General features: G+C 33.7%; 1 protein-coding gene across 5 annotated transcripts; it reads right to left on the bottom strand.

The window, feature by feature from the left end:
• Positions 1-1,294: 1,294 nt before the first annotated feature.
• On the bottom strand, positions 1,295-21,518 carry ThrRS (threonine--tRNA ligase). 5 transcript variants are annotated; one of them, XM_071593235.1, is made up of 17 exons: positions 21,158-21,518; positions 20,193-20,482; positions 19,912-20,010; positions 17,935-18,089; positions 16,553-16,668; positions 14,873-15,006; positions 13,531-13,644; positions 12,629-12,772; positions 9,288-9,434; positions 8,549-8,743; positions 8,388-8,458; positions 5,245-5,407; positions 5,022-5,159; positions 4,757-4,935; positions 2,562-2,736; positions 2,125-2,239; positions 1,295-1,548 (listed from the first exon to the last, which is right to left on the bottom strand). In XM_071593235.1, exons 2-17 carry the CDS (start codon positions 20,406-20,408, stop codon positions 1,400-1,402), a joined length of 2,310 nt encoding a protein of 769 aa, XP_071449336.1. In that variant the 5' UTR covers positions 20,409-20,482; positions 21,158-21,518; the 3' UTR covers positions 1,295-1,399. The 5 variants fall into 5 exon arrangements, with proteins under 5 accessions (XP_071449336.1, XP_071449342.1, XP_071449364.1 ...); XM_071593241.1 differs by having other exon boundaries at positions 21,260-21,518; XM_071593263.1 differs by lacking the exon at positions 8,549-8,743.
• Positions 21,519-23,358: the final 1,840 nt, after the last annotated feature.

The following is a 23,358-nucleotide window of genomic DNA, read 5'->3' as shown; positions in this document are numbered from 1 at the left end:
CTTAAATGGGCAAATTCAGGATAGCAGGAACAGTTCCTACCCCTGAGTTTGGCCGTGGTTTCTATATTATTTTAGCACACAGAAAAACTGCAATCCTTGGGTTCAGCGTGGGGTGTCTAGTGGCATTACCTGGAATTGATCATGATTACCTCCAACTATTAGCTGAATTCTCCACTTGCTATGCTACCATGCCACCTCATTTATAATGATAATAAAAAAATTTAAGTATTCAAGCTACTTGATATCTACACTTGTACACTATTGTTTTAAGCAGCATGTTCAAATCACTAATTTCCTCAACTGGAAGTTGAACTAAAAACCAATGTATTTTAATTATTTACACCCTATGCATGAGAAAAATCAGCAAAGGACCAAAAATGTCATGGATTTCCTCATTCAGCATCCACATTAGATTATGCACAGCATGTAAATTCTGCCACCCAAGAGGCCTAGCATTAGTTTACTATTGAGCTGATGTATGGTCATCACAAGATGACACTACTCTTACATACCTTAACAAGATATGTCAATATATAAAATCATGCATTTGTCCATAGCAAAATTTTTGTTACAGAGCATAAGTAGATTTTTTCCCCATTCACTTTGCCACAAAACCAAAAAAGAAGTAATCAAACTACACCAAACAATTACCTATCCCAAGATTAGGTACACCCTAGCCTTTTCTGTAAATAGCCAATATCACCTATCACTTCTCGGCACCATTCTGAGGCATTTAAGCTTTCAATTCAAATTTTGTTTCACAAACATATATTTATCAAAACTAGTCATGTTGTTACAAAAAATTTACTATGGAAAAATAAATGTTTTCATAAAAGAGCAAGCTCTATCTCTTTGTTGAAGTTATTTCACCAAGTCTTGGCCTCCGCAGTTGGCTACAACCTTGAAAGTTTGCAGCAACTCACTATACCTTCTCCATGCCATTTCAACACTCATAATTATGAGCAGCATATTGATTGTATTAGAGTCAGAAGCTAAAATCTTCAGTTAGGATGCATCCAGTCCGGACAGATGTCTCAATTGCCACAATCTGATTTAGGAAAAAATCAGCCTTCACTCTGACCAAATTTCACATACAAAGTGATAACAGCAACTTTGGCAATGACAAAGTAGATACTGCAAAAATTAAAGATGTAAAAAAGCCATTAGGTGTTTCTGAAACTGCTGAAAGGGACTTAAAAAATGGTTGAATAAAGTAGAAAGTGATCAAAATCTAGAAGTAGGTACCTATGCCATTTCGAGTAAAGCAAACCCATCCATTGCAATGACAAAATAATTTCTTCAGGTAAGGTTCTGTGACCTTGCCAAACATTTACTTTAATAAATCATGTTCTTACACTTTTCCTCCCACTTCTTTCCTAGTCATAAATACATACATCCTTTAAAAATTTTCCTCAGATGCATAAATCTTTGTCTCACTTAATTTTCTGAACTTTTCAATTACAGCGTCCACTGAGTATTCACCATGAACAATATTGTCTCTCGTGCGAACATTCACAGTTCCAGATGTCTTTTCTCTTTCTCCAACCACTGAAAATTAAATTAAAGTACACACTTAGATTAGATTTTATGCACCAAATATTTTCAAACAAAGAAATCAGAAGAATAAGAAAGGATACATAGTCTTTTTCAAAAATTGGATTATAAATATCCATCATTGAATAACAACACCTCAGAAAATTCTAAATGTTAACTATTAAATATCGGACAGCCTTCACCTGAGTTGATTCCAATTTACAGAAGCATCACATTAAGAATCAGTTAAAGTTAAGACCAAATTCATATAACAGGACCAAAGACAGATGGGAAGGTGACTGATTTAAGGGAAGGTAGTAGTGACATCAAGTAAGGAATATGGATGTGTAAATCCCACATTTTAGATATGAAAACAAAATAAGTAAGGACCAAGTTTTCTGTGGTAGTCAGCCAGATTGCCAAGAGCAAGTACATTTGGAAGCTCTTTCACTTTCACCCAATAACAAGAGAGACATCAAAAACAGAAATGATGGTTAGATAACCATACATTTCTTAAATTGGCATAATTATTGTCCACACTACATGTGGGTAATGGCATGAATGTGCAAAATAACAATAAATTTTCCTTACCCATAATAAAATTATATTGGGCCAACTGAGCATTTCGTATTTTCTTATTCATGGTGTCACCAGCATCAATGTCGACATCACAGGCAAAGCCTGATTTGAAAATTTCTTCCTTGACCTAGGTGTAAGAAATTTAGCATTAACCAAAATTACTGAGTACGCAATTGAACAAATTAATTATAAACTAATTACAAATAAAACAAAACGTGTTCAAAGATTCAACCTCCCACCTTTGACTATGCTGATCTTACATGATTAAAAACACAATGAAAAAAAAGCTCTAGCAAATATATCTCCTTGAAACTAATGCTAAGTAAATACATTTAAATTAAAAATATTTTATTTTAAAGTGTCTCATTTTGCAAAACTACCTTCAAAGATAACATAATTTCAAGTTTGCAACATTTTGAAAATTATTTAATTAAACAACTTGGAAATACCTTGAAAGCATAATCATCGAACATTGGACCAACAGGTATAACAATACACTGCCTAGGAGATATCCAGAATGGCCATTTCCCAGCAGTTGACTCAGTCAAGATGGCAATCATTCTTTCCACAGATCCAAGAATTGCTCGATGAATGATTACAGGACGTTTCTTTTCACCACTTTCACTGTGGGTAAAATAACCATTTACAAAAGATCAGGAACAATCCAAATAAAATTGATTAAAAGGTGTGACACATTATTTCTTTCATGGTTCTAATTCCCATGAAAAGCCTAATGAGAATGATACCAGTGAAAAATGACAGCATTTTCAGGGGTATTACTACATAGCTTAGCATTACTGTTACAATGAATATGCTATACAATATTTTGAATTTTTATACTTTTAATTAATAGATCACTTCATTTTAGAATGGTAAGAGGCTATGGATTAAGCCGCTAGAATATTAGCATAACTCAATCAAATATTTTATCAATTGACTTCACAGCAAATTTACCATTATGTGTTACATTTATGGCAGCATACTATTTAACTGAGTATTTATGTGCAAGCTAACTAAGGACATGACATCTGATGCCACACTAAATGGTTCATAAAGTGTACATATTGACTAATGTCATCTTTCTTAATTCAAACAATGTTTATTACTATTAACAGCTTGTTCCACATTATAATGCAGAAGATTTATTTTAATAAATGAATATTTGTTATAAAAATTTGGTATTCTGAAAGCAAGAAGTCTTTTAAACAACACAGCATTTAATGTTGAAATTCTGTTAAACTATGAAAATAAAATAACATACAACTTAGATATGCATATGATAGAGGAGCAATCCTGGACAGTTATCATTACATTCATAACTTCGTTCTTTATAAGTGTGAGAGACATTCCATCCAATACCCTACTATATTTTCCCCTTTTGTTGTTTACCCTCGGTTTTATTTTTTTAATCAGTGGTATTTAGGGGAGGCAAACGACAGCTAAGGTCATTTGCGACATTAGGGATGGACAAACAAAGATGAAGGGCGGAGAGAAATCCAGCATCAGCATTAGCCTACTCTCAACGAAAGATACCAAGAGGTCCGCAGCTTAACATCTCATTCGACAGAAGGCGTACTCACTCAAAGTGGCCTCCACAAAGCACCTCAAGTAGGAATTGAGATACCACTGAAAAATATCCGATGCTGCCAGGATTCGAACCTGGGCTCTCTGGGTTGGAAGCCAGTACGATAGCCACTGCACCATTTTGATCCCCTATATTTTTTAGCCTTACATTCTATTAGTTCTAAACAAATAAATGTGCCAAAGTGTACCTGAGCCATCTGAAAATATATGTTGCCCATATCATATTCCTTATTGTATATTCCCCATCTAATCTTCTGTATAAAATTTAATTTCTTACTTTTAACTGTCAATTTGATCTTCAGCATCAACCTTCAGCACCAGGTTTTGAAGATTCCTATTTTTCCAACACTCCATGCATTACTCCTTACAGGCATAATTCCTCTTTCATTACTGATCCATTCTGTTTAAAAATCCTTGAAAGGTGTGTCCACCACTAAATTTTTTTTTCATTGAAAAACTCCATCAACCATTCTACTCCGCAATTTCATTTTCCAAGCCCATATTGGCCAATGCTACATTCCTTACTCTCTCTATTCACTACATTACATTCAATCATCATGATGACCATCTCTTTTCTTTTCACTATGACTGATGTTTACATATTAGGTATTTACTTTAAGATGACATAAGTAGATAACATAAGATACAGCTAATTTGGTTGGTCACACTTTTATTTACTTAAGTAGCAACACAATTCAACACAAAATTTATCAATTATAGTGGCAAGTTCCAATCGCTATTATAAAAACAATTTTATATGTTGAAACAGATGAAGCTCAAAGTGAACCCTTTAAAATTTTTATTCACAATAAATACAAAATCACAAAAATAATACGCTATAATAATTGATATGCTATAATAATTGATAAACTATAATATTAGTCTTTAGATACTGTGAATTGTTTAATGGTTATAGAAATAAAAAAAAGAATGACTTAAGAAAATAAAAGAAAAAACAAAGTTGATTTTCTAGTTTTAAGTTAATTAGGATCATTGAAATAAAGTTGATTTGATTTGAAGGCATCAATTAAAAATTAAATTAATTTACAGTCATTCTCACCTGATAAATGATAAATTAAATCTCTCAGGGAGCTGGAAATCAAGCTGTATAGTTGCACATTGGTGGGACCGTTTCAAAGCATCTTTGATGGTTATATCAATTTTTGGGCCATAAAATGCACCATCACCTGGATTTTCCTTCCATGGAACTCCAAATTTGTCCAGACTTTCAGCTAATTGCTGAAAAATCAATGCAGACATTGGTAAGGGGTCAATTATGCATGGAAATTCTCTCTACCATATTTATAAGCAGTATTTATTCATACCTTCTCTGCATAATCCCACTTGGATATTTCACCAAGGAACTTTTCAGGGCGGGTGGAGAGGCAGAGTTCAAAATTAAATCCAAACACAGAGTACACATGCCTCAGAAAATCCAATGCTCCCAGCATCTCTTCCATTATCTATTTTGGAGAGAAAATTTATTATCTTTAACCACAGGAATTTGTGGATTTTTTAATACATAGCAGTTAATTTAATTTTTATTACCTGCTCAACAGCACAAAAAATATGGGCATCATCTTGTTGGAAACGTCTAACTCTGGTTAATCCAGACAAGGCACCTGACAATTCATTTCTGTGGAGCACACCAAAATCTGCCAGGCGTAAAGGCAATTCACGCCATGAACGGGGTCGATGGTCAAAAATCAAACTATAATGCATATAAAAAAAATCAGATTAGTTTTGAATAGGTACCAGATAAAATTAAAGCATGAAAATTACTTCTACAGGCATTATGTAACCGTATTTATTTACTCATATCATTTTCGCAGTCAGTGGAAAAAAGTCAAACCTCATAATTTATTAGAGATTCAGGTGTGATGTGGTGGAAGGGTTCCATGATGACAGAAACAGTGAAAAGTACATGCAATTTTTAATTTTATAGATCCTTTCATACTGTATAGTTACAGTGTACTTTGAAAATGGTGCAGTACACCAAAAATAGTTGGTATCAAAGGATCTATTAAGTGGTAAAGTGCAAGTGTTTTTATCTTTTTCTGTCTTGCTATACATAATATCTCCCATTGATAATGTTTTATAGTCAGAGTTCAGAGAGTCTTATAATGATTTTATTTTAAATAGGGAAAGTAGAAGTTTCATACACATTGAGTAACATAATAAAATACAAGGATAAACAACTTTCTTTCAAACTAAAGATAGCAAACAGAAATCAATGAGTTATAATAATATAAGTATGAACAAGTAGCCATCAATATTATAAACACATCAATTATACATTTATTCCTACTATTATAATAAAAAGTAAAATAATAGCTAACATGTCATTTCATACTAATAACAATAGAATCAATAAAAAGCAAAGGATTGTTCACCCTTAACCAACTTAAGGTGATTAATGCAATGCCACAAATGCATGTATAATAATAATAATTTTTATTTGTCCAGAGACTGCATCACACAAAAAATTGTACACATAGTATAGGACACGTCAATACATACAATAATACACAATGTAATACATATACCTATTCTAAGTTTCATGTTCCATGAAATTCCTAATAGAATAGAACAAATTCCTTTGAAGAAAAGCTCTCAATTTCCTTTTAAATAGACAAATGTTTGTGCTGGATTTCAGGTCCTCATTTAGCTTATTAAACATAGGGAGACCCATAGATTTAGGGCCTAGTGCGGTGGTTCTAGTTCTTACGTAAGTTCGGTGCAGATCATTTTTAGACCTGGTCCCATAGTGGTGAATACCACAATTTGTGTCATACATTGAAAGGTTTACAAAGGTGTACACCACTAATACATAGATATAAATACATGGCAAAGGTAGAATGTTCAATTTATGGAATAATGGACGACAAGGAGCATTATGCTCTGCTTTGACAATTAGCCGTACGGCTCGCTTTTGAATTTTAAATATTGTGTCTGCAAGCGGAGAAGAACCCCAGAAAAGGATACTATATACTATACAGGAGTAGATAATTGCATAATATATTGACATGAGGACATCCATTGTTGCGGTAAACCTGATGCTTCTTATAAGGAAGCAAATGGTATTCAGTTTTTTGCCCAGGTGACATGTATGCTCCCACCAGGACAACCGCCCGTCTAGAACTATTCCTAGGAATTTTGCATGGGGCGCTTGGGGAATTAGTTTTCCACTTGATTCAATTGCAAAAGTGGCCATGTTTTTGTTTTTATTTGCAAAGTAAAGTAGTTGGGACTTTTCCACATTTAAATTCAGCTGATTCCTGCTACACCATGAGTTCAGATGTTGAACGGTTTGTTTAGCATTGTTTGTTAAACTTTGGACTGTAGAGGCAGTGAGTATGATACTGGTATCGTCTGCAAATAAGAGTGGATCATCCCTTTCGTTGGTTCTTATATTCTCAGTTAAGTCATTAATGTAGAGGAGAAACAGGATAGGACCCAGAACAGAACCCTGTGGGATACCTTGGCATACAACTTTACCAGGAGAGATGAATTTTTTTCCATCATTGAGCAAAACCACGTGCTGCTGACGGCCCTGAAGATATGAGACTAACCAGTCATGTGCATTGCCCCTAATGCCATATTTATGCATTTTTTGCAATAGTAAATTGTGATTTACTGAGCCAAATGCATCAGAAAAATCGAAGAACATTCCTACAGATTCTAACTTACAATCAAGAGTTGTCAATATATTATCTATTGCCTGATAAGTAGCAGATTTGGTGGGATGATATGGAATATGGGTTTGATATGGAATTAAATAACACATTAATATGAATACTAGAGAAGCATTTTAAAATTATGTTCTACTATTATTTGCAACAAATAAATATAATGGAAAACAACAAATATTTTAGTTTGTGGTACATTGATAATTACGGAATGCAACAAAAAATGTTCAGGTGCAAAAGGCTAAAATTCAGAGGAACCTTAATATAGCATATTCAGTAGTAAAAATTATATATTACGCAAAGCTTTTATAGGGTATCTATGTTCATCGATATAACTGCAATACCTTGGGTGAGACAAAAATATAAGACATTATCAGAATGCCTCCTACCAAGGCCAAAAATCCACAAAATTTATTGATGCATGCAAAAGAGCAGTTAGCAAAGCATAGTTTTTACCAGAATTCTATTTTATTCACTAAAGAAAACTCAAATGGTGTTTCCTTTCTATGGATGTATTTAGTATTCTTGACTGGTATGCCTAATGAGTCTTTAGACTCCTTCAGGATCACACTGATAACAATAATGCCACCCATTATCAATATCCATGATCATCCCACCCCCAATTTGTCTTGACTGTATGATGTGCATGCCTAGTCTATTTCTATCCATTTATGTTGAGCACCAAAAGTAAAGGGTAAAACTGTATCAAACAATGTAAAACACACTGCAATTAACTGGTAAAATAAAAATGGGAGCACCAAAATGATATAAATAAATGACTGTACAATGTTATCGGAATGGAATAGTGAAAGAGCACAGTCATAAATACAGTATGTTCCATAGATACCATACCCTGTGAGCAGCTACATGAGATGTGGTCTACTCTCCAATTTATTAAATTAACCTAATGTTCTTTTAAAACAATAACTTTAGCCCCAAGGAGAAGTAATCATGCGTAAAATTAATTAATACTATAGCGACAATAGAGAAAATTATACATACCAGTGGCCAGGGCAATTCATTGGTTTCAGAGCAAATGTTTCTTTCTCAGATTCAAAAGAAAACATATTTTCCTAGAAATAGGAAGAATGGAAGTATAAGATAAATGACAAAAATACCCATGAAATGAATGAATTTATTGAATATTTGACCACCTAACTTACTGCATAATGAGCCCAATGACCTGATGTCTGCCAAAGTTTTGCGTTATAAATATTTGGAGACACTACTTCCTGGAATCCTCTTTTCCTGTACTCACTTCGGATGAATTCTATCAAGGTATTATAAATATGAGCACCTTTGGGTTGAAAGAAACACGACCCAGGACTCAATTCATGGAAGAAATAGAGTTCTTGCTCCTGAAACAACATTTTGCTTCCATTACTACTAAATCGGACTGCCAGACAATTCATTAAAGTTAACAGTGGGGTGGGAAAACCTGTAACTTCAAAATTAAGAGCATTACACTAGGTACCTATCAACTTTTGACCAGTCTGATATAAACTTTAGGCTGTGGAAAAATAAATAATTTTTGATACACTTTAAAGTTCATTCGTACTTGTACTTTGTACATACTCATGCACTGCACATTACTCATTTTACTAACTTCTTATTATGGCACAAAATACTAAAAACATTGAAAGGTTAAAATTAAGTGATGTGCTTTATCAGCAACATTAGTTAAAAACAGAACAGAAGAAACCACTAAGCCATCTACATCCAAGAATAATTAATGAAACACTTTCAAGCAGACTTTACCCTTTTCTTAAAACAAATCCAACCATGTAATTTGAAATGAATGTCACTGAGCCACAAATAAAACTGATATTATCCATTTCTTAACAAACAAGTAATGGTATATTTAACTGGTTAATAACTGACTATTATGAATAAAACTATTACCCTTCCTATTTTTCGGTGATCCCTCTTCGCTGCTTCCTCTTGAAACTTTTCCCATTCTTTCATCATTTTATTATCTGGGAATGATATCCCATACACTCTCTGCAATGATTCTGCTTCAGCTTTTCCTTCCCAATATGTAGCAGAGTTCTGTGAAAAATGCCAAGATATTGCCGAGGCTTTAGTGATATGACTAACTAATATAACATCTTAAATGTTTGCAGTAAAGTCCTAAGTATTTCAATTACTGAGGTCATTTCGCTCAATCATTATTTCATCTATCAAATGCATGAGGCAACACAATACAAATTAGGACAATTTTATCCACGTTACATACAAGATCTAGATTTGTGCTAGCTTTATTGCTGGGTACATGTTCATCATGTTAATGTGAGAGCAACAGCCAACTTTCTAAAATTAAATTACTAAATGGTGGACATCTTGAATCACTACTTGGAAAGTATTTACTTAACCATGAAACAATAGTAATTAAATCAGTATTCTGGTAAGAGGTGTTTAAAGATAATTTAATGCTATTGAAGCTATCTGCTTTTTCAAAACATGCATATCAATAACTACCAAATTATTACCAAATAATAATGTCACCTCAATCAAGAAATAAATAAATAATATATTAATTGCATAAAATTCATAAACATAAAAGAATTTAAGTAATATTAAACTGCAAAGTCAGATTTGGTTGGGATTAATCAAAAACCTATTCCATAAATGATGAGCAAAAATAACTTCATGGCAGAAGACAAGCTTTTTATCTTTAATGAAGTTCTATTATCATGTGTACTTGTTAGTCATGATAGAGATATCACTTCCTTTCTTTAGTATCATTAAATTGGTGAAATTCAACTAGACAGCTTTCATAATGAAACCATAGGAATAGGAAAAGGACAAGGAAATCATGGATTACAAACGAGATGATTAGAAAGATAGATGAGAGAAGAAATGGAAGAACATAAATACAGAGTTACATAGAAGGAAGTATTAAGAGTTATATAATAAAGTGAGGCAGGAAACAAATAGAGCAAAATAAACATGGTGGAAGACACAGCGTGAAGATATGGAGAGTTTACAGAGAAAGAGTGAAATTGGAGTCCTAAACAGGAAGATGAAAGAACTGTTGAAAAGTAGGAAGGGGAAATCTGTGATGACAATTAGAAATAAGTCAGCAAAAATATTAGTAAAACCAGAGAAGATTCAAGGGAGATAGAAGGAATATATAGAGGAACTGCATGGTAAAGAAATTAGGACGGCAAGCTTAGACATAGAAAGGGAATGTCTGAGATGAGAATAGCTTAGGTCCAGGCTTACTCAACAGTGAGATAGAAAGGGCATTAAGGGAACTTAATCAAATAAGGCAGTGGGGGTTGATAACATTCCTGTGGAACTTCTTAAAGGTTTAGGAAAATGTGGCAGGAAGAGTTTTTATGGACTAATTCGTAGCATACATGAGAGAGGAATCTGACTGGAAGATTTCATCATATGAGTTAGTTCCCATTCCAAAAAAGAAAAAGGCAGTCACATGTGAGAATAATAATTTTGGGCTAAATCAGTTGGGGTTTAGAAAGTGGAAACACATGCCTGATGCCATAATGAAGTCATTACCATAGAGGAATATAGAATTCAGGAGGGATTTGTCTATTTCTTACATTTCAAAAAGGCATTAACTAGATTAAATTGGGTAAATCAATGAATGTATTGAACAAAATAGGAATAGACTGGCGAGATACGAGACTTATCCACAACCTATACAAGTCTCAGACTATTCACATGCAAGTGGCAGATGTCAAGTCGAGATGGGCAGTGTTAGGAAGAATAGTCAGGCAGGGTTGTTCATTATCACCAGTGCTGTTCAACCTATACATGGAGGAAATGATTGAAGAGACATGGAAAATTGGAGATGGGAATGAAAATTGGTGAGGAATTCATAAAGTCAGTTAGATTTGTAGATAACCAAGCTTTAGTTCGCCAGTCGGCCAAGGGATTGCAAACTCTGCTGAATGCATTGGAAGATCAGTGTGATAGGTATGGGATGAGAATAAAAGTAATTAAAACAAAGGTTATGCAGTTTTCAAGAAATAAAACATCCAAGTTAAACGTTGCAATATAAAGAAACTTAACATTTCCACCAAAAAGATTTTTATATTTCACGATCATGGTTTTGATGCTGCGCATCATCATCAGGTAACGTACATCAACATTTTTCACCTTGTATAATCTCACCCTCCCTAGACCACTAATAGGCTGCTGCACCTAAATTCAACTTACCCCCTCTCCCTTACCCCCCACTACTCCACTTGGAGCTAGACTACATAAGGTGAAAAATGTTGATGTACATTACCTGATGATGATGCGCAGCATCGAAACCATGTTCATGAAATATTAAAATCTTTTTGGCGGAAATGTTAAGTTTCTTTTTACCCTCATTATGAAGGAATTCTATAAAGTTAAACCTGAAACTGCTATGTGACAATAGAAGACAAAAACTATAGCACGTAGAACATTTTACCTATCTCAGAAGTGTATTGGACCAAAATGGTCAAAGGAGTAGGCACATAATAAGAAGAATAGCATTTGGCAAAGAAGCTTTCACGAGGATAGAATTGATGACAGAAATACTGAGTAAGGATGTTAATAAAAGGCTCGTCAAAACTTTGATATGGACTGTAATTTTGTATGGCACATAAACATGGTTATTAAAGCAGGATGATAGGCATAGATTAGAAGCTTTCAAAACATGGGTGTGGATAAGGATGGAAAAGATGAAGTGGTCAGAAAGGAAAACCAAATGAGGAAGTATTAGGTATGGTGGGTGAGGAGAGAGGATTGCTGGGAAAAATCCAAAGGAGCCAGGAAAGATGGATGCAGAGCAGTTTGATTGGCAATGAATGTTGAAGACCAAGTTGGAGAGGAGAATGTTGAGCTGACAAGAAAGGGACAGGAATAGGATAGACATGTTTGATAGACTGAATGGAGAAAGCAAGCATACAGAGTTGAAGAGGGGCCCATTATAGGGCAATGTGTTGGGTTGTGTTTTATTAGAAGAGTCAAGGAAATTATTGAAGTGCTTTTTGGTAGCTTGGGTCCACCCAAAACCTACCTCAAATGGTAGATTACCAATATAATGGCAGCATTCAGAATTTGAAATGCAACTTTTAAAAATCAGCTCATGTTATACTGAAACATCTACTCTTGTTTAAACTTTCATGACAAAAAGTGAGTAATATAGAGATTCATATAAAAATATATTTTATACATACATTGTGCATCAATGTCAATCTACAACCAACACACATTTATTGCATAAGTATCTGAATGATGCTTCTTACCTTAGTCACTTTCAAAGATTTTATTTTTCCGGTATGTTTTACATGAGGCCCTCGGCAAAGGTCAATTAGAGGCCCACATCGATACACTGTCGTTGTTGGAGTATTCACTTTCTCATTCAAGATCCTCACTTTGAATTGGTTATACTGGAAATATCCATATCATTTTTAAAAATAAACATATTAGACTTAAAAGTAGACAAATCTGTATATTACTTGGCTAAACGCTAAACAGAGTGTTGCACTGATATTGGTGTGATAGTGAAGAGGTGGAAAAATATATTTCACCGGAGATAAATATGCTTAGCTGAAGGAGTAGCCACCACAGCAATTTTTCCAATTACTAATATATGATACATTTATTAGTCCTAGAGAATAAAAGATATCAAACATTTTCACTCTATATGCCATAGCTTCTTTTTTATATAGAAAAAATGAGGTAACTCTAACGTGGATTTGCAACCATGGTGATTAGGTTTACATAGACTATTAGTTCTTCATATTACCGTGTTTCATACATCATTTTTATTCATAAGCATCAACTGAGGAGAGATATTGACAAATACAAGTTGATACAAAGAGTTCTTGGTTTTCTTACGAGCTAACATAGCATAATAACAAATTGGCGGTTTACAATGCTTTGTGCGAAACAAGCTATCATGGTTCTATCAATTTTATAGGAAATCCTAAGATTCTTTGCATGTTAAACCAGGTAAAAGAGGCTGAGTATTTAAATTATGAATGCATGTGCACATATCATACAAATATTCAATATCCCTATTACAAGTACAAAGAAATAATTACCCAACATTAACAACAAAAAATTTCTGTTTTAAATTTCAACTTTGCACGTATTTTTTAAATTGTATACACTTGTGAACATGAAGTAATGGTGTTAAATTTACCTTGAACATTTCCAGCAAATCTTCCTTTTTCATTTCCAATCTTTCAAAAGGTTGCTTTTCTTTTACAATGCCCTTCATCAAATTTTCTATCACTGGAAAATCTCCATTTGTTACCTATGAAGAAAAGATGATCAGTAAATACTTTGACAAATTTCAAAGAAACTGCAGGAGATGCCGCAACAGTAACTTTTTAATGGAGTCATCCGCTAATGTGCATTTCAATGCAACAATTTCAGAGTGTAAAAATCATTCGCCTTGACTGGGACACGAACCCAGATCCCTCAATATCCGGTCGAGTGCTTTAGCCACTTAAGCTACTGAGGCGTCCTCTTAAACTCTGAAATTTTGGGGCTTTTAAAGGAACTAGATGTTGTGACGAAATACCGTACATACAATGTCACATGCATTCGTAGTCGTGCGCGAGGCGCCACTGTCCACAAGGTTAAAGCCAACTTTAAACACTTATGGTGTTAATACTTTGACAAATTCCAAAGAAACTGCGGGAGATGCCGCAACAGTAACTTTTTAACGGAGTCATCCACTAATGTGCATTTCAATGCAACAATTTCAGAGTGTAAAAATCATTCACTTTGACTGGGACTTGACTGGGACTGTCCCAGTCAAGGCAAATGATTTTTACACTCTGAAATTGTTGCAATGATCAGTAAACACTAACAAAATAATTAATAGGAAGTAGGAGTGCACTGACACAATTGACACTGTAGCCACAAACATCAATAATCACTCTTCGTCAATTTTACAAGAAGTGACCCAATTTCATGGGTTCAGTAAGAACATTCATTACTTTAATAATGAATTCTATCTACAATTACCACAACAGAAATTCTGGCAGTGAGAATCTCAAACACAAAGTGACCCAAATTACACATTTAACGTTTATTTTAATAAATTACATTTTCATTCTTAGTAAATATATAGCTGGAAGTTACTCCTATGATTTAAGACAGTTTATAAGTAATAAAACCTATATTGAAAACTGAGTGAAGTTGATTTTTAGGAGTGAATATTTATTTATTTCAAGAATTTATCTGTATCTATGTTTTATCCTGCAAGCCACCAGGAAGGTGTGATGTATAGGATGTATTATAGACCAATTTTTATATTAGAGGCACATTTGTGAAATAAATGACATTGGTATATAACAACATAGGAACTGAAACCAGGATGTGGCCAGCTATTTATTCACTGTAATGCTTGTTAGGTAGGAGGAAGATTGGTGTAAGATAGGGAGTGCGAGAAGAACCTTTGATGCCGCTAATATTGCTCTTGGACTACAGATATATCTTTCTTTTATTAGACAACTCAATTTTTTATATCTCACCTGCTGGTTCTCAAGATACATATCATAGTAGAATCCACTTTCAATTGGTGGGCCATAGCACAAACATCCCCCATATATTCGTTCCATTGCCTCACCAAGGACATGAGCTGTAGAATGCCAAAATACTTGCTGAGCTAAAAAATGAAATTAAATCTGCAATAACTCTCAGATATAATTCATAAAATAAATATATGAAGTACATATTACGGCACATCACTAAGTCTGCATTTAATTGGTAAGTGCAGGAAACTCAATATAATAAAGATTGAGTACAAAAACTGCCTGTAATTATTGCTCACACTCCAAGGGGTCAACGTTTGAACGCACTTGAAAATGATGCATGCACCTTAGAGTTTAAATTAAATGGCATTAAATATCTTGTAACACTTATTATCTGCCTAAATCACAAAACATACATCTTCGAATAACTTTAATTAAATATGCATGTATGAATATATTTAGCATGCTAGTCAATTAACTTGGGAAACAGGAACCTGGTTACTTTACTGTATCCATTTGCTACATGCTAATGTAAAAATTACTTCTGTAAGATCCTATTTCGTATGTTCTCCTGTTTCACTTTAATTACTCCATACTTTCATGCAATTAGAGTGTGGTTCAAAAGACTTCTGCAGGCTTTTAAGGAAACATCATATCATACACACAGGTGTACAGTATGTTATATGATTAATGATTTACAATTTTAAGTGGCTTCCACAGGCTTTGAAGAAACTGAAATACTATGCATGATTTATGCAAAAGAACGTAGTCCAAAATTGATTCACCTCTAGGAAACGTTTCTATTAATTTATACTGACTTGAAAAATATACTTTTCTGTACTAAAGCCAATGTAAATATCAGTTCTCACAGTAACACAGGCATTGCTCCTATGAGATTTATTGACCCTATCAACTGTTGACTAAATTCCAGAGAAAAATCAAGTACTCTACAATAGTGATAGTGACAATAACATTGGCTATGTATGATTATACTGCAATTAATGTTAGTTTCATTGTAAAATAACTGCAAAAAATACTTGAAGATTTCAACATAACACATTGTTTTCCATAAGTTACCATACAATTTTCTACGTAGATATGTACTAGTTTAATTTTATTTAGTAAGTTCAAAGAAGAAATCTTAAAAAGGTTTTCTTTTCAACATTTCTTTCATCAATGTACTTTGAGAAAAAATACCTAAATAAAATTACATTTAATGTTGTGCAATTACAACTGCAAGGGTCAGCTATTAAGTAATATATGTATATCCACCCATTTGATAATTGTACGTACAACATCAACCGAGCAGATTTTGAGCTAAGTATGCACCTGGAGTTTTACTGTCTACTATACTACACTTATTTTCCATTCCAATCAATAACCTACGAGTATATAGTAATGATAATCTCATACATAGTCCAGTGATCGTCAATTATTGCCTTTATTGGCATATTGGTTCTTTCTGCCAGAGATAACATGGAGCTGTACAAATGTTACATATTTAATGAGAAAGTTTTTATTCAACATTGCTTTGAATGAAATTAATACTGAGCATTTGAAGCCAGAGAATGGGCCTGAGAAGAACAGCCATAGACCGTAATTTATCTAAATTATCAGTCTATGGTGCTTATTTGGAACAAAACAATATAAACTGAACTATTCCTGCTGAAAACACCTTACCCTCATCATCATCAAACTTCAGAAGCTGAAGGGTACAGCTAGTCTCCAGAGGTCTATCAAGATCCCACAATACCCCATTCACCTTGGCAATCACAGTATTGTCTGCTAACCCTTGACTGAAAAGTAAAATAATTAAATAACTGAGCTCAGAAAAGAATAAAAAATATGCATGTACCATATTTTAAAGTCATAAAAGAAAATTAAAGTAATATAACCAATAAAATGCTATGGATAAAACAGTATTACAAAAATAAAGAGCACAAAAAATCTTCAGAATAAGAAATTTGATTAATTTACCAGCAATGTTTCATACAAGGGAATTTTTGTCTTGATTTTTTTTGACATCAAAGCAGAAAAATTAATCAATTTCCTCTCGTTAGAAAAGCTTTGTTTTTGGACTTCACTACATACATAACAATATTACTATTACTTAAATCATATGATTACAACATCAATTATACTATTTTCCCTTGAAAAAATGGAGATTTACGGGGAACTAGAAACAGGTAAATTTCATTATTCATAATTTAGTTGGATAGTAAGTTATTGCACATAATTTATTATTTAAAATTCATATACAAAATATTTCACAAGCAGTTTCATCATAAAAAAGTTAAAGGATAAATTGTAAAGGAAAATTCCGTCCAAATGCATGCTTGAACTCACATTCTTTGCCTCTGAAGGGCAACTTGCTACCAATAGTCATGACTTCTTACTTCTAAAGGAAGATGGTTATATACTTTGCTCTTGAACTTTCAGTTAAAAAGCAGTATTATAAATAGCCCCAGACTTCATACCCTAAAATCTGAACAAACAAACCCTTAAATGAAACTTAATTTTTGAAAGCAATTTATAACTTTAAGCTGATATGAAGATTGAACGTAATTAAAATTACTGGTCGGAATGGAATTCAACCTGCGCATGAACTGAAATTTACATTATAGAAAAGGCGAAAGTTTTACTCCATTCTTCACCAAACTTCCACAAACATCTTAGTCCCTTAAATGAGAATAAACGTTTGATAAGTGCCGAGGAATTTGATAGTGGCAATTCGAATTTCTAAATCAATGTGAACCAAATGGCAACTTACAGATATAATTGCTATACTCATAAATGCTGTATTAGGTACCATTAAAATATTTTAAAATATATGTATTTTAAAGGTAAGAGTTCTGCTGAACTTCCTGAATATAATTACACCATCTGAACACACTTTAAGACCACATGTTCTAGAAAAGTGGCTAACTTGTTCCACCAAAGCTAAAAATATGATACTCAATAGGCCCCAACAATGACATTGACAGAGATAAAAATAAGGGAGGAGCATTTATAAAGCTCCACAAATTGAAACAGAAGTACTGAAGCTCAACAGCATCACTAACCTGATGCCTCTGGCAACTTCATAAGGTGATGTACGCCATGCTTGACAGTCAATCTTTTTCCCATCTGGTAGCGTAACTGTTATTGGTACAGGATTTTTGGCCTGTATTTCCATCTCATACTGGGATTTTAATTTATTCCAAAGATTTAATCTCTCCTAAAAGGTGATGAAATCCATTATGAACCACTTTTGCAAATACTCCATTTTAAAGTATTCAATTATAGTAAAAAGTATCTATCCATTAGAAGAATAAAAAAATAAATTGCTAACTGGAACCATATGATTAAAAATTACTAAATTTTTATATAAATCTTTGATTTTTGTTCCCTGGTTTAGGATTTTGGAACCTGTATTGTAGGTTAGAAAGTGATATAAATCACCTATGGTTAAATTTAATTTAGATACAGTCAGTATAGGCCAGCATATGCTGTAGTAAGTCAATTCAGACTACTGCATTCCACTAAATGCAGTCAGCAATAACACAGCTGTAAAATTAAAATAAGAAAACTATTATCTCTATCACCACCTAAAACGTTGCAACAAGATCTCTTTCAGATTAAAAGTTTTAAATGGTAGGTCCTGAATAGGTTACCAGTCATTTAAAATTTCTCCCGTACAGCATCTTGAATTAAGCTTAATAACAATGAATATACATTGACTTTTTCGTATAAAGATGATATATTAGCTGCAAATGGTGCAGCAATAAGGTTACAACTCATTTCTGATTTCAATATTTCCAAACTTTTCCAGGTGGAACTATTATTTTCCGACCATTCCTTAAAAATTAACACGAAAGCATTATGAATGCAATGCTTCCAAGAATTATTATATTCAATAATCTAAAGAAATATACTATTCAATTTTACGACATAGTATAAAAGAGGGAAGTATTGGGGTAGAGCATGTGGCTACCACCTGGTGGATGCAGTTCATGCATGCCTCTGGGCATCCTCAGCTTCACTCAAGCTGTGCAATTTCTCAGTAACCAGATATCCTGGAGAAACACAGGTGGCAGAGGGAAAGGAACTACAAAGGCTTCAACAGTTTTGTTGAAATCCAAGTTTCTAACGAACCCCCATCCTGGTAAGTCAATTTCACATGCCATTGCGCAAAGTACTTTGCAACTTATTCTTCACAGTAATTTGTATTTAGTTATTTGTTTAATAAGGTAATTTTACGCAGCCATTTTATTTACAGAATTCTATTTACAGAACTTCATGCTACAGACAAGCATTGAACCTCCCAGGTTTTAGCCAACCGCACATAGCCTGACTAGCTCTAAACTAGTTTTTGTTTGAATGTGGATCCAAAAGCTTTGTAGTTAGACCGATGAGAATATTTTGTTGAAATCCATTGGCAATAAAAAAAAAGATTTTAATGGCAATGGATTGTCATTTTTATCCATCACTTGCAATTTCTACACAGTGACGGCCAAGACTGGCTTTATTAAGTTCTCTTCCCTTTTCAATCATTATATTACCCAATTGTTGAACGGGAAATGGGAGCTTCTGTAATATTATTTTTCTAAAAAATGAGATTTTCCCCTTAGTATGTACTCTCTACTTCCATGCTTTAGGCCTTTGGTATGGAGACACCATTCTTTGTTCAGAAACTATAATTCTAACCCCTTGCAATGCACATTTGAAAGAAAGGCCACATAACATCACTCTAAAGAATTTTATCATGAGGAAATGTAAAATTTCAATCCATACCTTGCATCACTCGAGAATATACTGAAATTTGAATTAATGAATTCCATTGCCATTATGCCCCTGTTAATATTCAAATTTTTTAAACTATATCTCCTGTATAATCATTCCTTCCCTTGGACTATAAAATAGATAAAGAATGCCAGAGGGGATGAATGACTGTAACAGAGCATTCACTGCTTTTCACATTTCTCTGACACACGGAAGAAACTAACCCACAAAAAGTAAGACATTCAAAATAGGACACACTGGTTAATGATTTTGCTTACCTCAATATAATCAGGCCATGGGCTAAGTTCACTCACACCATTCTTTACACCGGACTCCTTCACTTTTACTTTCATTTTAGCTGGCTTGCTTTTGGTAGCCTATTGATAAAAGGATACACAATCTTAATTGTGAAACCTTTAATATTATAAAACATTGAATTTGGCAATTGTTCTCCTAAGTTACATGGTATCGTAATTCAACTCTCCAATTATAAGTACAAACATTTGAAAAGAAGTTCCCAGGGTTTGAAAATTAACTAGGTATTTTAAATCCGGCTTACATTAGTTATCTCCATTTCATGCCGCAGTATATCTATATGCCGATACCATCGGTATAAGTGGGGAAACTCTTGCTGTGAAACTTTTTTCAATTTATCAAAGAGACAAACATCTGAGGTACTTATACAATACCCATCAGCGTAACTGTGCTTTGAAAAGTGATCGTTTAAATGAACTAATTCTTCGGGTGCAATGCTTCCACCCTTGACAAACTCCATTCTTAAATGTATATATATAACGGTATTTTGACTAAGTTATATTATTTTAGTCACAGCGAAATAATTCTTAGGATCTGTAAAAAAAATTACTTAAATTATCAAAAGAAATGCACTATTTTTTTTAAAGCTATGCTAATCATCAATTTAAGAAGCGCATTTATGCGCAATGAGCAGTTGGTTCAAGAGCTTTCTTAGAAACCGTTTGGCACGGGACAATGAGAAAAAATTTCAGTGAAAGTTAATAAAATAGTTGACTTGGGAGTGTATCTCCATAAAAATCCCATGTTTTATACTTGCACGTTTGTACAAAAACTCGATCATAGTTGAGAAAAATAATTAACTAGGTTGGTTACTAGTGAAAATAATTCCACATCACTGCACTGAGAAGTCATGCAATATGCTCAATTCGGCATTGACATCTAATGCACGGTTTGGAGTGCAAATATGTGAAGACAAGTAAAATTTGGAAACATTTCTCGGCCAGAAAGGGAATATTATCCTGTCTTTGCACCGCACTGAGATTGCGGCGAAGTCACAGTTTAGTCAGTAGTGAGTGTCATTAATTTATATTTGGTTGTGAAAATGTCCTTTCCATAAGATGAAAAAAATTTAAAACGCACACTTTAAGACAAACTAAGGCAATTGCATTCATAAATCTAATAATCTAAATATTGCATCATCTGGTACATTCAATTCACAATCACACATTAAAAGCAACGTAAGCCATCAATAAGAAGGAAACCACCAACCGATACAAAACGCCAGGAAATTTTTATCTTGGCAGAATTTCGCAATAGAGTAGCACTTCCAAACATTTCAGTTATAAATAAAATAAAATAATGTTTTCATGCCTTCTCACTGTTAATATTAACATCCTTCATTTCTTCAGTTATACCGTCGCTCATATTGATGTTTTCAGCGACACGTGGTGTAAATTGGCATACGCTATTCAATATATTGTTAAAAAAACTGTATAAAAGTGCACTCCTATCTCGGTAACAATAAAATGAAAACTGATATTGTTCCACAAGAGTTCTAGAGTATCGGTAAATACAAAATCAAACCACCAAGTCTCGAAATTGTAGACGACGTGAAAGAAACCAACCACTCGATTACAACCTCTATCGATCGCACCCTGAAGATCGTGTCGATAGTATACAGAAAACGCGGGAAGATACAACGATTAAAAACTTCCAATGGTGATAATAATAAATTTAATCTACCCGGTACATCGTTTTTCATGAAAATGTATAAGATATATGACAAATCATATTGATTTAGATTACTGAGGACACACCGGAAAAATGTGATCTACTGACAGCACTGAACATTATAGAAGTGCGTTGGTCGTTGCGAGTTTAATCCACAATGGGAAAAACGGGAAGAAATGCAGCGGTAAGAGACACATGTACCGTTGAAGCGATGAATATAAAATTTTGAATGTTAAAAGAATGAGGCTTGAACACATCAATTCCGACTAATTAGGAATAGGGTGTGAGTAAACGAAGCCATATACCCTATATTGTTTTCCAGTAAATGCTTTCACCCACGTCAAAAACTGGATTATTCCACTGGTAGTGAAACTTAAAACTTTTCATGCGAATGATTGATATCTATTGAATTTATTTGTATAATCCCCTTGTTTATATTATTTTATTATGATCATGTAAGAAATTGAATTTGTAAGATATGAAAATAAATCTTTAAATGTTTTTCTCTGAACTACCCATATAACTGTTCCACAGTAGTCCCCTTAAAAATATAAACCTGAAGATTCACTGTTTATGAAACTTTTTGAAAGTTTGGTTCTTCCGGTTGGGTATTTATTGTTGTTATCATTAGTTACTCTACCAATTATGGTAGGTTTTGGATGGACACAATACCAATTATTTCTCTTGCCTCTCCTCTCAAAACACAACTCAACATCTTACTCTACAACAAGCCCCCCTTCATCTCCATATACTTCCTTCCTCCCGACCAACACCCCTATCCTATTCCTGCCACTTCCTCGTTTTCCTGTCACAGAATCTTTAGCATCCCATTCCCATGTAATTAATGTGCTTTGCATCCATTTTTCTTGCCTCCTTTGAATCTATGCCAACAATTCACTCTCCTCTTCCGCCATACTAACACTTCATTTGTTTTTTTTCTGTCCACTTCACCTTCTCTACAACCACATTACAAAAGCCTTCAATCTTTGCATATCATCCGGTTTCAATTGTAAATAACATGTTCCATATCAAATGTTTGACAAGCCTTTTCCTAACATCCTTATTCAATGTCTCTGGCGTCAATTCTCTCTTCCTCATGAAAACTTCTTTGCCTAATGTAATTCTTCTCCTTATGTCCCCACGACTTTGATCATTTTGGTGTAAAACAATTCTGAGATGCATACATGTTCCACCTGCTCTAATTTTTGGCCCTCTTATTTCAACATTTAAATTAGCCTTTCTCGTCCTAGGAAACCATATAACTTTTGTTTTACCCACATTACTCCTAACTCTGACCATCTGGAATCTCTCTCCCACATTCACCTGATACATGTACATGTTTCAGATTATTCTCCTATCCCTCCAATCTATTCCTATTTTCTGCAATTAATTCATTCGTTTTTCCCAATACATCCTATCAAATGCCATTTTCAAATCTATGAAAGAGACAAATATGTCCCAATTTTATTCTATGTTCCTCTCTGTTAGTGATTTAATTATTGCAATGACATCACAAGTACCTCTTCCCTTCCTGAACCCAAATTTATAATCCCCTAAGTAATTATTTTCCCTGCTCTCCATCCTTATATTGATGATCCTGAGAATCACTTCAGCTGCATGCGAAATCAAACATATAGTTCTGGAGTCTTCACATGATTTAGCCTTTAGTTAGGTATTTAAAAAAGTGAAACCATGGTTTTGTAACTGAGGAAATTATTGAAGTCATATGCTATAATTCA

This window comes from Hetaerina americana, unplaced genomic scaffold, assembly GCF_022747635.1.
Source record: "Hetaerina americana unplaced genomic scaffold, ioHetAmer1.1.p SCAF_1, whole genome shotgun sequence".
Taxonomy (NCBI): domain Eukaryota; kingdom Metazoa; phylum Arthropoda; class Insecta; order Odonata; family Calopterygidae; genus Hetaerina; species Hetaerina americana.
The sequence above is the reverse complement of the archived record's forward strand: the minus strand, read 5'-3'. Positions and strand labels throughout refer to the sequence as shown.